The sequence below is a fragment of the Theobroma cacao genome, chromosome 6 (assembly GCF_000208745.1).
Source record: "Theobroma cacao cultivar B97-61/B2 chromosome 6, Criollo_cocoa_genome_V2, whole genome shotgun sequence".
Taxonomy (NCBI): Eukaryota; Viridiplantae; Streptophyta; class Magnoliopsida; order Malvales; family Malvaceae; genus Theobroma; species Theobroma cacao.
This window is the reverse complement of record NC_030855.1, coordinates 664,312-679,168: the sequence shown is the minus strand read 5'-3', so window position 1 is coordinate 679,168 and position 14,857 is coordinate 664,312. Positions and strand designations below refer to the sequence as shown.

The following is a 14,857-nucleotide window of genomic DNA, read 5'->3' as shown; positions in this document are numbered from 1 at the left end:
ATTTCACGATTAATTGAATAGTTAATATCTTGCACCAAATTATTTGTATTATTTATATCAAATTATTATTATTATTAAAATAGGTGATCAATGAAAACAAAAGAAGCCAATTCCTCTAGGATTACGAACATGACATGGTGACAATTACATGACTTATTGGTCGGGTGTGGGGGAATAATCTCTGGCCCAAGGCCGCAACGGAGAAGCCAACAAAGTTCGAGGCGGCTAAGCAACCATGGCCCTTCAAACAAGTCAAATTTAAAGTTTTTGTTTTTTCTTTCAAGTCCTATTCCTTTCTCCGTCCTTCTTAAATTTGCTTTCAAATTCATCTCAAATCCGAATATAAAATACTCATATTTTATATAATACAGTTATATACTTACAATACCCGTTTAAAAGAAATCCATTATCATTCATATTTCTTCTCCATTAGTCAAAAATTATATTTTCTTATGAATAAGTTGAAGGAATAAAGAATTCAAAAATCAACCCTTTGAATTGTTCGACTCCACCATAATATAATCATGACTAATTAGGCATGAGTTAGTCTTTCAAAATAAATATTTTTCTAAATGATATGACAACAATTAATACTTAAAATTTTCTCCAACTTTAGGATAAGATTGGAAGGCGAGAACAGAAAGAAGAGGTAAACAATGGCCTTGGCTTCATAATCTGCCAAACTTTTCATAAGGGTGAAGACATGGTGACATGAGAGAAATGAATTCAAAGTTTGGGGAAAGTCCAGCACCCCATTTGGACTCAAATTCAGTCCCAATCCAACTTTAAATGTTTCTGCTTCATCACCAACCTAACCTTGTAAAAACCCACAATTTCCTTTTTCCTTACCTTCTTTTTCTTACTAATTTTCAATACTCTAAACAAAAACTGGCTGGTTTTGGACCTCGATTTGAGTTTCTACAACCCATTTCTATTATAGTAATTTCATAATCAAAGAAAATAGAGAGCATGAAAGAATTAATTATAACTAAATTATGCAACAATACCAATGTTTATCGACGATTTTAATACAGATGGAGTAAGTTTTACTATATTTATATGTTTAAGATATATCTAATTCAATCATCATTTTTATATTCTTTTTACATGTGAAGAACATGAACTTATCATGTAGCATAAATTACGACAAGACTAACAAACATGGGTAGTAACTGCTCTTATACCATGTTATATTTTTTAATACATACATTTAAATTAAAATTAATTAACAATAAATAAAATAACCCTTATTATATTTATATGTTTAAAATACTCTAAATTTAACAACTTTCTTTCTTACCATTTCGACAATGAAGACAAAATATGAAAGAAGAAACAACCCATGAAGCAGAATTTTCAATTGAAAAATATGCCTCATTGACCATTGGAGGTATGGAAGAATATTTGATCATCATTATCTCTCATTCCCAAGTGGAAATAAACTATATTGACAACCCCCTTCTATTCCTTCTGTACTTGTTCTGAGCAAGTGGAAATTCTTTTCAGAGGCAATTTCTAAGTAAACTAAATTGTTTTTGTTAAATCTTAATCCTCCTTTGGTTATGAGTAGAACTTGGAATAGTCAAACCCATGTGAAGTTTCATTGATTGATTCCTAAGGCTAACATGGGGCCTTCCCTCTTGGCTATAGAATACAAGTCAATACCAAGTTAGGTAAAGCAATGAGACACTTCCAACAAAAAGAGGAAAAATCAAAGATGAATATAGCATATTACCTATTCCATGTATAGCCCCCTAATCAAGATTAAGACAACTAGCCACACCACACACCCTAATTATTTGTATCAAAAAATAATTAATATTTCCAATGAGGATCATGCTTAGTTGCAATTAATGTAACATTAAATTAAACGTTTATGGTGGCTGTGTATATTTACTGCACTATCAGTGTATGTAGTATCTATTCGTTATCATTTAATGGTAAAATGTCATTTCATAAATGTTCAAAAATTATTTATTTTTAAGAGTTTGAATTTGTAATTTTATTTATTAACGAGATTGCAATATATAATTCATTGATAATGTATGAAATTTATGCACTAACAACACATCGAATATATTCTTAGTATCTTTCACCAAACTTTACTTATTTCTACTCAAATTTGTTACATAATTAGTAATATACTATACATCACAACAAATAAAAAGGTGGTCCACAATAGGAGACAGCTCTTAAGGATAAGGTATCTGAGGAATCAAACAGAGAGGGGAGGTGAGGCCTCATTAATTTGACAATGATATGAGACCACCTCCATGTAGGATTTTTGTTTGACATTCTCTCAACATGCTCAATAAGCCCCCATTTTTTTTTCTTCTTCTCAATATTTCTTTTATTTGTTCTAAATTATTTATAATTGGTAAAATTATATACAAATTTTTAAATAAAAAACATAACAATCAAATATTAATTTTATGATAATAAATAAAATAATAATAATGAATGATAATTCATTATAACGTAAACTTCGAAATTGATTTTAATTCTATTTGTATTTCTAAAGAAAATTAATTATTTTATTTTTTATATCGCAATATGTTTTTAATTCCAAAAAAACAAAAGAAATGAAAGTCGAAAATGAGTAGCATAAAACTAATATTTTGATTAAATAAGATAAAATAAGATTCAATAATATATTTAAAATGTTTACTTATTTTATACGTTATATACTTGTCTTCATGATATAATGTATGGAAATCATAATTATATTTAATTTTAATTTTTTTAATATTGAGGGGTCGAGTTTGAAACCAAATTTTGATAGGAAAAAAAACAATACACTTATCATTAAACAAAATATTTAAGTGCTAATTTCATATTTTACTTTATATTTCAACTTTCAAAGTCATGGTTGTATGATATAATGATGAATTAGTTTAAGATTTATTTGAATTTCAATCCTCAATAAATTATGTAATTAATTATTCAAATAAATTTAACATAAAAATATTACTTCTATTTTTTAATTTTACAAAAAATACCAATACGACGCCAACTTAAAATTTCTATCTAAATCTTATCTCGCTATACAATATTGTTTATTCCTCATGAATTTCACATGTAATAATAATTTTATTGTGTGAATATAAGTAGTTCCTGTTTTTATTTAATATCAAAGACTAGTAGAGATTATTTTATAGAATAAAACCAAAGAAAAGCTCACTCACCTCAAAAAATAAATTAATGAACTGTACTTTATAAATTATATAAAACAAAATGTCTACGTATAACTACAATTAGATGACATTGACTTAATGCCAACTCCAAGTACAAGATCTAGATTTAAGTTCTAATCGAATCTCAACTTCACAATCCCTTTGATTAAAATAATAAGAATAATAAAGAAAAAAATTATAAACAAAAAACCCGTATTTGGATATAAACCCAAACAAAATGCATAATTTTAATTTTACATAAAATAAATATGTCGAGATTAATCGGTTTTAAATTAAATTAAATGCTAAGTAATTGATGGACAAAAAAATTAAATTAAGTTGGGGTTGGTTTGTTTCTTGTTTGATGGAAAGCCAATTACCTTCTCAATTAAGCAAAGGGGAGTAGCTAGGTTTAACATTATTAGTTATTATAGGTTGGAAAATGGGGAGGAGACTTGGATTACACTTATATTTGTAATGAAACTCTTATTGGGTTTTTATTTTAAAAAATTTTTCTTTGGTTCCCTTTTTATTCCAAAAAGAGTTAATTGATTTGACTAGCAATATCCATTTAAAATGCCTACAATAATAATTAATGTGTATAATTAGTTAATTAATTAATTAATTGCCTTGGCTCTAAGGTCGTTTGGATATGTGTACAAAACCATCAATTGGCCGGAATTCTTTAATTTTTAAAGGTGACTTGAGAGTTAAGTGGGGACTTAGGCACTTTATTATTTTTATTTAATTAGGTGCATAAAACGACAAAATTTTTAATTTTTTAAAAATTTATCTTCAATACATTGTCATGTATATAGTATCGGTGAATTAAATGTGTATAATTTTTTTAAAATAAATATTTTTTAAAATTATGAGCGTTTATTTTTTAAGATTTTTAAATTTTAAATTTATTTATTAGTAAGGTGATAATATTTAATTTGCTAAAAATATATGAAATCTATATACTGATAGAGGACTAAATATAAACGTACCCCGTTTAGTGTTAAGAGAACCTTTTTAGATTTGTTAAAGTAAATTGTTTTTGGCAACTCTTACCGGACTATGCTTAACTAGTTGTGACATGATCAAGAGAAAGTCAAATTTCTTTCCATTTAGAAAAGATCAAATAAATTTAAAGGGATCTATATAAAATATGTAACTTTTAAAAAACACAAGCTTTTTTTTTTCTTTTCAATTTTATTTTTTAGTTTCTATTTGGATCGATTTACGGATGTAGCTCTTTTTATTTTTTCACAATAATTGTTATATGATTTATTTGTAATATAATATTTTCTCTACTTTTTCTTGCATATTTATGTTTAACATGAGACTGGAATTATGAAAGGTGTTTTTGATTTTAGTGTATATAATATTTTTTAAATATATAAATATTCAAAAAAATGTAAATGAAATGAACTAAATATATATATTAAAAAAAAAGAACATTTAATTTGAAACACAAAGAGTAATATTCAAGTGAGGTACAAGAATTGGGTTGGCATTACCTAAATATGTAGTGTGATATATTAAGAAGCATTAATTTGGTTACATGACAATGCAAAGCAATGTATTGGTCCCCTTTGCTAACAACTTGAAAGCTACTTCATTTTCCCTTTTTCTTTTCCCCTCAATCTAAAACTTATGGTTGAGTGTCCCACTTCTGTTTCCTTTTTCAAATTTGGTAAACAAAAAAAAAAAACAGTGAAAAGTAAATTAAAAATTAAGTTACTTTAGATAAGAATGTGCATAAAACAAAAGTATTTATAACCAATTAAATCTCATAATTTTTGTAATGAAAAGCAAAAGGGTCTAGACCTAAAAAATAAAAATAAAAAAAAGCAAAAACAAATCAAATGGAGAAATTTTTTTTTCTCAATCAAATCGATTCATTTTATTATTTATCAAAAAATTGCTACAAATTCATATTTATACCAAAATTAGACAATAGAAAGTAGTACCCTATAAGGAACTGATTGAACATTTTAAAAAGTTATTCGCATCAATCATAACACCAAATATATAACAACAAGTATTAGTGAAGAAGACAAAGTGGTGACGACTGCTTTATTAGGAATACAAAAATCTTGTATGATTTCCTTTTAACCACCCCTTATGCTAAATATAAGATATAGTCAATGCCAACAGTTACATCATAGACAAGATAACCAAGATAATAGAACAGTAAAAAAAAAAATAATTATCTTTTTTAAAAAGTTAATTTGATAATTTACGAAAAGATAAATATATTTTTAACCGAATCTCATAAAGATAAAAAGTTACTTTTTCAAACTAATAGATAAGAAATGTATGTTACATGTTTTTTTATAAATTACTTTCTTAATATTAAAAAAATGGGACAAAGACAGCCTTAAGGCTCCCTGCCGACAGCAACATTTCGGTAAGCGGCCGAGCGGCTTATAATTTCTAAAAAAAGTAGGTGAATTTAGTTGGTTGCGATTTCAAAAATGTTGTTACGTGGCAGCCGCCTATGGGGGTACAGTTGGTAGTGGGTCCCATTCGGACCATTCCCAGTTCGAAGACACTTTTATGTCCGCGTCGTGTTGTCTCCCAGAGCTAGTCCAATGTTACCACATTTTCATTAGTAATTTAGTACCATTCTTCTCTCCCTTTTCATTTTTTTTCTATTTTCCATCTTCTTGCCACTATTTTTTTCTTTTATTATTAAATATAGGAAGATAATATACAATGAAAACAAAATAATTACAATAAATTTTAATAATTATATATATACGAAAAATATAATTTTTTAATAGTTTATAAGTTAATTCATTCATAAATTTTGAAATATTTCTATTCTCAATAAATTTATTAGTCGATTCATTAGTAGAATTATAAATATTTTTACTTATTTTCTTTAATAATGGAAATCAATAAGTAATCTTTTCTAATCATAGTTCTGTCAATGGAATGTCTTAAAAATAAGGTAATATTGACTTTGAGGTATTGCAAAGCTAATGAATTGCACCCTTTTGTTATACACAACAAAGGGTAAAATCCTGTTTTGGCCCCTCTTCTACAAAATTTGTAAATTCATACAATAAAGTTGTTAATTTTTAAGTTTTAAACCTCATTATCAACTTGATTCTCTTTAATTTTTTTTATCTAAGCATTAATATTACATATGATCTATTTTCTTAAACAAACAATTTACTCTTTTAACTTTCACTTTGCTTCCCATCTTTGCCAATGAGTAATACGGGTCCGAGTTGAATGGACAAGATAAGGCTAGATCTTTAACTAAGGTTCATCAAGCGAGATCGAGTTACGTTTCTTTCTTTCTTTTTCTCTCATTTTATTTATTATTTGATGGCTTGAAGGGTTTGCTCAACAATTTGTTAGATTCGACTTCACATTTTAGTCTCGAAGAGCTAGATAGGCATCAAATAAGTGCTTTGGTCATCTTATGTCGAACTAGAACAAGCTAACCCAAGGACTTGACTTATCATCCCATTCCAGTAACCTTGTTATATTTTAACTTTTATGGAGTTAAAAAATTTCAATTTGACTTCTTACTGTTTTATATTTATCATTAATAAAAGTATGAAAGAAATCTTGTAAAAACTTTGAATGAAGTAGTTTTACATATATAAATTTTGTGAAATTTAACTAATTGCAACATTTTAAATGATAAAACTCGATATTAAAAAATTTTAACAAAAAAATCAATTATACAATGACTGATAATGTAAAAATAAAATAAAACAAAGATGACATGGAATGACACACATGTCAAATTAATGAAAATGATGATATTGGTATCTAATTCAATAAGAGTTTGACCAATTGAAGAAGTCAATAAACCCATTCAAAGGACTTAGGGACCAAAATGTAATCAACCTAAAAGTCAGGTACCGCTCACAGAATTTACCCAACGAAAACTTTATAAAGAAGGGTATTAATGTAAAAAATAAAAAAAGGAAAAAAATAAAAAGAAAGAAAGGTGATAGATTGGTTCAGTCCGGGGGAGTTCATGTCGTTGTTGTGCAGAAAATATAGAGGAAGGAGAAGAGTCGGGACTGGGGTCCACAACATGTGGGACCCAAATCACTAGGACGCTGACATGTTGGCAAGTCCGTAGTGAGTCCCCGCATTCGTCGCGCCTTGGCAAATGTCTTTATTAAGTTACTTTATTTTGCCTCTTTTTTTTCGACAAATGGCACCAAATGATTGGCCCTTCACGCCCTTTGAGAGACTTATTTGATTTTTTATTATTTTATTAATTTTCATTCTTTTTATATTTAATTTGAATGCAATGCAATGTATGATCCTAAATGTGAACATGTCTTCAAATTATTGCTACCTTGATATTAATTATATAAATAAATGGTAAAATAAATGTTAAATTTAATTGCAAAATCTATTTTTTGTTAATTGTAAAATTTCAAAAGATTTACCTATCAATAATGCAGGGCATTATTTGATTAAAACTGAAGTTAAATTAATTATGTAATTCCAATATGTTATAGTTTAGTTGATTCCATTAATCAAAATTTTTATTAAATTAATTCAATTTTAAGAAATTTTGTAACTGAATTCACTTGTGCAAATTAAGATCACTTTCTATTCATACCAACAAAATGTAAAAATTAGATAAAAAAAGCTTGAGTTTATTAAAGACGCTCAAGATTAAGAGATTTTGATTAATTAAATAAATTAACCAAATTAATTAATCGATTATACCATATAGTTCAATTCATGTGATTAATAAAAAATCTTAATTCAGTTAATTCAACTTTAAAAATTTTATAACCAAATTAACTGAATCGACCGTTTACTCACACCTACGAATAAAATCATTTTTTCGTTCAGATTGAATATAATTTTTTCAAAATAAATTTCTAAACTTAGAAAATAATTCTCAAATTAAATATAACTGAATCAAAACAAAATAAAATAAATTTAATAATATTTTAATTTATAATAATAATAATAATAATAATAATAATGTAGTTTTGTTTCCCTTAGATGGCTGACAACATGGACACGGAGAAAACTCCGCCTACAACATCTCCATTGCTCTCTTCCCTTATATTCAAAGTTCAAACGTACCCATAAGACCGGGACCGGCTCTCTCCTTTCCCTTCCTCTCCTTCTCCTTTCTACGTTTCCTCTCTTTCTCTCTCTCACGTTTCTTATCATCGTGGGGGTGGGTTTCTTTTTGCTTTGTTTTTTGTTTAATTTTAATCTTGGGTTTACTTTTATTTTTTTTATTTCAGTATTTCTTGCATTGCATATTTGCATGTATTATAAATTTCCATGTTAGATCGTTTCGTTTGATGACAAGTTGAAGCTCTCTTCCTCTTGGGCTCTTTTGCAGTCTCTCACTTTCGTTTTTTCTTTTGGTTTTTTTTGGGTCACCTTTAAAGCCCTTGTTAATGTTCTTTTGTTTTTATTTTCAGGTAAAATTAAGTTTTTTTTTCCTCTTTGCTATTATGGCTCCGCCATTAGAGGCTGGTTTTTGTTTCTTCTTGAATTCCCATTTTCTTTTTTGAGAGTGATCGAATTTCGTTGATGGGTTTTTTTTTCCTGTGATTTGGATTTCTAACTTTGTTTTCAGAACTGGGTTTGTGTCTGATTAGACGAAAATATAATATATTGTTTGATTATCAAATTATCTGTTTTTATTTGGATTATTTATTTATTTTGATTCTAGTGCTTCAGCAGACATGCTCTGACAAAGAATTCTGAATGAGTTTTTTTTTAAAATTTTTATTTTCATTTCTTTGAAATTTTCTTACTTTTTACTTGCTTATTTGGTTTTGTTGGATCTTGAATTTCTGGCTTACTTGCTTCTTTGCTTATAGAATTTGAATTGGGGATATGAAAATATGCCTGGGTTTTTTTTTTCCTCTCCTTTTGAAAAATTTTCTTACTTTCTGAATTCAACCTTTTGTGCTGTCTTTTTTTTTTCTAAAATTCGATGGAGGGCCCATTTATAATTGATTTTTGTTTTTTGTTTTACCTTTTTCTGTTTATAATTCTGCTATGGCTCTATTGTGTTCTTAATAGCTCAGAAATGTGCTAATCATTGTCTGTTTTTCTTTTTCTTTTTTGGCATTTCGTTTTTGCAGCACATTGCAGAGGAAGGGTGTTTTGCTTGATCACTGAAATTGGGATATAAATCCTGGTTCTTGCTGAACACAATTTGTAGGAAGCTTTTTTCCAAATGCTAAATTTTGCAAGAGGAAGAATTCAACCAAGGTCTACTAGATCCATGCCTTTTGCCGGTGAGATTTTCTCTCAACTTCAATTTTGAAGCCAATTCTGCTTAGTTGTGTTTTATGATTTTGATGCCATTTCTTTTTTTTTGTTGCTTTTGGACTTAATCATGCCATTTTCATTTAAAAAGTTTAAATTTTTCTCATTCATGTCAATTGGTAGAATGAGCATGAGATGATAATGCATCTTCTTCTGAGAAATTTATTGAAATGTATTTTCTTTTTAACCTTTTGCTTTCAAATTTTTAACTACTTGTTACTGAGTGTTCTTTTTTTGGCTAATTTATGCTTCAATTATTTATGTTTTGGTATCTGACTTGCTTAAGTTTTAATGCACTGCTAATGATATAAATAGTGGACCAAATTATTCTCTAAGCTGATTTTTCTTGTTTTTGTTTTGCATGTAGGCATGGATTATCCAGATCCCAAAAGGAAGAGCAATTTTGTAGGAAAAATCCTTTTGGCTGCAACCCTTACAGCCTTATGCATTATCATGCTCAAGCAATCCCCAACTTTCAGTACTCCAAGTCGGGTACTTGATCCTATCTCTAGTTCTTCTACTTCCCTCTTTTTGAATAAGCATTATGCTGTACTTGAGTTAAAATTCATGAGGAAGTTGATAATGGAGGTGACTATTTGTTCTCTGTTTTACATACAAAAATGGGGCTCAGTGATACTATAATATCCAGTTTATTCTATCAAAAGATTGTGCCACATGTTCATCATGTAGATATCTGGATTAGTTTGCTAATTGAAGGACAAATAGCAATAATTGTTGATTATTGCTATCTATAAGATATTGTTTTCACTTGCTGAGAAAGTTTCTATGTATGGATTAATATTTTTGGGGTTCCATCAGCAATTGTAGCGGGACCCTATGCCATTTTCATCTTTGCATGTTGTAATTTCCATCTGCAGGCTTAGTTTAATTAAACAGCTCACTTGATTATGGATGTGTCCTTTGCCCTTGAATGTGATTAATGTCATCTTTACTTTGACTTAAGGAAAATTATAAATGCTGCTACTTTATATGAAAACTTGGAATAGGTCCAGTTGTTTCTGTAGTAGTGGCTGTTATTAAGTTATATAATGTTTCAACTTCTGATATTTTTTCCCATTTCTTGACTTGTATCTTTCTAGTTCTCCCAACATGAAGAAGGTGTGACTCATGTTCTCGTAACTGGTGGTGCTGGCTATATTGGTTCACATGCTGCTTTACGACTTCTGAAGGAGTCATACCGTGTAACTATTGTGGTATGTTTTTAGCTTAGGATATGTAACAATCTTCTTTTCTAGTCTTTCACAGCTTTTGCATAGTGAGTAGTCTTTAGTTTTAAGGAAGAAGTTACCTCTTAATTTGGCAGGACAATCTTTCTCGTGGAAACATAGGCGCTGTCAAGGTTCTACAAGAATTATTTCCAGAACCTGGGAGGCTTCAATTCATTTATGCTGATTTGGGGGATGCAAAAGCTGTATCCTTTTCATGTAATTGATTATTATTATTTTTAGAATTATCTCTTTTAGGCATTTAAGCATGGATATGGTGTACTGTTTCCTTGATTTTATATTTAGGTAAATAAAATATTCTCAGAAAATGCATTTGACGCTGTAATGCACTTTGCGGCTGTTGCATATGTTGGGGAGAGCACACTTGATCCTCTCAAGTAAGTCTCCTTTATGATTTATGGTTGGCAGAGTTAATATTGGTTAGATGAGCTGTGAAGTAGATTGCTTGTTTTGCCGTTTTGGCTGATTAAAATAGGTAGTTTGACAAGGGCTTATTTAGTTGAAGAGCTTAACCGTGAGCTTTAGTGCTATGATTTGAGTATAAGGAGTGTATACTTCATTTGTGCTGCTGATGGCAACCCTTTGTGCTGCCCTTGTTTATAAATTACATGGCAGAGGTGCCATTTTCTATGCTCAACTCTATTAAATTTTTTTTAACTGCACTTGCCATGAGTTATGAGAGCACTATAAATGAAGCTAAAAATTTTCCAAAAGAACAGTGTAGAGAAAATCTATTCTAGGTCAACAAGTTGCAGAGGGAAATTTAAGTTGGATTCATTTTATTTATGTGGATCTCTAGATGAATTTGTTTCACCAAGTATGCTTGATTAAATCCTGACTTCCATATATAAAGACTTCAAAATTTTCTAGTGCCCTTTCTGTATCTTAACCTAATGGTTCAAAATGAATAAGAAATTGACTTTGGAATGGGGGGTTTGCAAATTGTTGTCCGATTTCTTTCTGAGTGCTTTCTTCTTACTAACTGTGCTATTCAGCTACTACCTTTGCTGCTGCTATCTGCTAAACTACAGGCACTGCTAGTGCCACTGACATCATAACCATTCAAATCTCCTTTTATTATTTGAATTAACTCCACCATAAAAAATCACTATGTTTAGATGCTATTGTTAAGGGGAAAAGCCATCAGTATCTGTTGAACTTTGCTGTTGTGAATTAGGGGGGAATTGAATCCATCAGAGTCTATTAAGATTGACCTCTGGATCTGTGGTTGAGAAAAGTCATCCCATGATGATTACTTAAGTATTGTTTGAAATATTTCATTTATAATATATAAAGTAGTATCCAAATTGATGTTCTCTATGGTGTGTTTGGCCATGATGTACAGATACTATCACAACATTACTTCTAACACCTTGGTGGTCTTAGAGTCGATGGCTGCTCATGGTGTTAAGACATTGATATATTCTAGTACATGTGCCACATATGGGGAGCCTGAAAAGATGCCAATCACTGAAGAAACTCCACAGGCAAGTTTCAAACTTGGTTTTATGCTTAATTATTTTTGAAATTTCTGTTTAAGGCCATTGAATAAAGGATTGAACTTTACAACTTGTTTTCGATTTACATGTGGTTATAATAGCAGGCAACTGACCTTTTTTGTGGAATAACGTCAGGTTCCAATCAATCCATATGGAAAGGCTAAGAAGATGGCGGAAGATATCATCCTGGATTTCTGTAAGAATTCAAACATGGCAGTTATGATCCTAAGGTTTGTATTTAGTTTCCTTTTAGAAGTTTTGAGAATCTTGGTAATGCTTTTTACTTTTTCTTTGGTATGGTGTTCTTACTTGTCTGTTTTCTTTATCTCAACATGCATAATTTTAGTACTTTAACAAAATCACATAAGTCTTCCACGTCTTCGTCCAAAACTAAGTATTTGTGTAGGCTTGTGGATTTTATACTTCGTCTGTAATTGGAGGGTGTGGATCTGTTAAGTTGTGATTGTTCTGCCAGTTAACAACTGCAAGTATGAGACATATACTTTTGTATTTCTAGATCATAGGCAAAATGAAGCTTAGAAGCTTGCTTAATTCAGATCATTATAATCACAAATTTAGGATTAGTGACATCTGAAGACCCCAAAGAACTCCATGTCCCATATTCAATGTGTAGGGTTCTGACCAGAAATAGTCGAACAATATGCTTTTCCTTCTTATTTTTCCTTCCGCAGATTAAAAATTTGAGAATTACAAAAAAATTGCCAGTGGTTATGAATTCATATATTTTTGGGTGAATAACTTTCAGATACTTCAATGTGATCGGGTCAGATCCTGAAGGAAGATTAGGTGAGGCTCCCAGACCTGAGTTGCGTGAGCATGGACGAATTTCAGGTGCTTGTTTTGATGCAGCTCGTGGTATCATTCCTGGTCTAAAGGTAGGCTACTCCTTTAACCCCTTGACTTTGTTCATCTTTAGTGATTGCTTAGTATTTCTAGCTAAACTTGGGGTCAAGAATTGAGTAACTAGTTATACTGCAATTTATATAACAGTTTGACAGATATTATACTGCAGATCTTATTGAAAGTTCTGCTGTTAATTTTTTAATCATGGAGAGTAGCAGCAGCAGCCTTTTTTTAAAGGGCGTTGATGTATAGTTGGATAATTTTGGCAATATTATTCTCTTCCTGCCCATGAGGAAGTGCAAAGAAGGCTACTAAACCGATGGTCTTACTAGTATGGGCTCAATCAAATTGATGGTGGTCTCAAGAGTGAATAAAAAATTAAGTACAAACTGCTAGGGAAATTTTGATGAATGGTTATAATGTGGACGATGATTTTGCAGAACTGGATGCTTTGACCTTAGATTATATAATATATATTTTTCTGCTGACAATATCTTTGCATTCTGAACCCTTCATCTGCCTAATACTTTAGGCAAAATATTGAGCTCATGAAAGATTTGGAAGACCTGGACTGAATGAAGAATTATCTGTCATTTCACATGTTTAACAATGATTGCCTTTTCATTTGACAAAGGTCATTAAATGTATGATAGAATAAACTTTGTGTATTATTTATTACAAGCATACTTTTCAATTGAATATGGTATGTGCTGTCTGCATGTTGTCTTTATACTTGTAACTATTATGTAATGTTATCAGACCTGTCATCCACATGTCCATGGTTGTGCCTTTATTAGTTCAGTGCACAATGGCAAGATGAAGTCTTTAAGCTTTTTGGTAATTTGATTTTGTACATTGTCCAAAATTTCCATGAACAACTCGAGCTACACCTTGGCGGCATTCAGTGACTTATATTCTACTATTAAATTCTTATTTGTTGATCTGGTTTTTTGGGCTCTCTTGCAGGTCAAGGGAACAGACTACAAAACACATGATGGCACTTGCATACGTGATTACATAGATGTTACCGACCTGGTTGATGCTCATGTGAAAGCTCTTCAGAAGGCAAAACCCCGCAAAGTCGGAATCTACAATGTTGGCACTGGAAGAGGTAGATCAGTGAAGGAGTTTGTGGAGGCATGCAAGAAAGCCACAGGGGTGGACATCAAAGTCGACTACCTTCCCCGCCGACCTGGAGATTATGCCGAAGTTTTCAGTGATCCAACTAAGATCAGGCTTGAGCTGAATTGGACAGCTCAACATACCGAACTCCAGAAGAGTTTGCAGACTGCATGGAGATGGCAAAAGGCACATCGTGATGGATATGGATCCTCTTAGGGTGATTGGTTTCTCAAATAGTTTCACAGCATTTTATAGCAAAAGGCTAACGCAGACCCCCAGACCGGCTCCGATTTCCAGCCGGGCTTTTCTTCTACCTGTCACTTAGAAGAGGGGAAGAAAAATTTGAGATGAAAATTTTCCCTTTGCTATTACATTATTCGGATAGTTTATAGGGAGCAGCCAATTCATTATATCTGTATTTGAAGAGATAATGATAGTTTAATAATATGATGCTCAGGCTCAGGTATAGCTTCTATCAATTCTTTTGCTCCTGTTTTCTTTTCTGCTTCATTACCAATATATTCAATAATGCTGGCTTTGTGCCTACTGAAATCCCTGTTAATAAAAATTAACATGTCACAGTCTATTGATCTCGGAAAAACATGGTAGTTCGTTCCGGTTTTTCTTCGAGAAAATTGAAAGAAAGAGTAAACTTCATCTACATCTCTTGTCC

General features: G+C 30.5%; 1 protein-coding gene across 2 annotated transcripts; it reads left to right on the top strand.

Moving 5' to 3' along the window:
- On the top strand, positions 8,169-14,663 carry LOC18595107 (UDP-arabinose 4-epimerase 1). 2 transcript variants are annotated; one of them, XM_007022919.2, is made up of 10 exons: positions 8,169-8,340; positions 9,266-9,421; positions 9,820-9,944; positions 10,553-10,666; positions 10,777-10,884; positions 10,985-11,076; positions 12,045-12,186; positions 12,334-12,428; positions 12,965-13,094; positions 14,029-14,663. In XM_007022919.2, exons 2-10 carry the CDS (start codon positions 9,361-9,363, stop codon positions 14,398-14,400), a joined length of 1,239 nt encoding a protein of 412 aa, XP_007022981.1. In that variant the 5' UTR covers positions 8,169-8,340; positions 9,266-9,360; the 3' UTR covers positions 14,401-14,663. The 2 variants fall into 2 exon arrangements, with proteins under 2 accessions (XP_007022981.1, XP_007022982.1); XM_007022920.2 differs by lacking the exon at positions 8,169-8,340 and adding an exon at positions 8,486-8,593.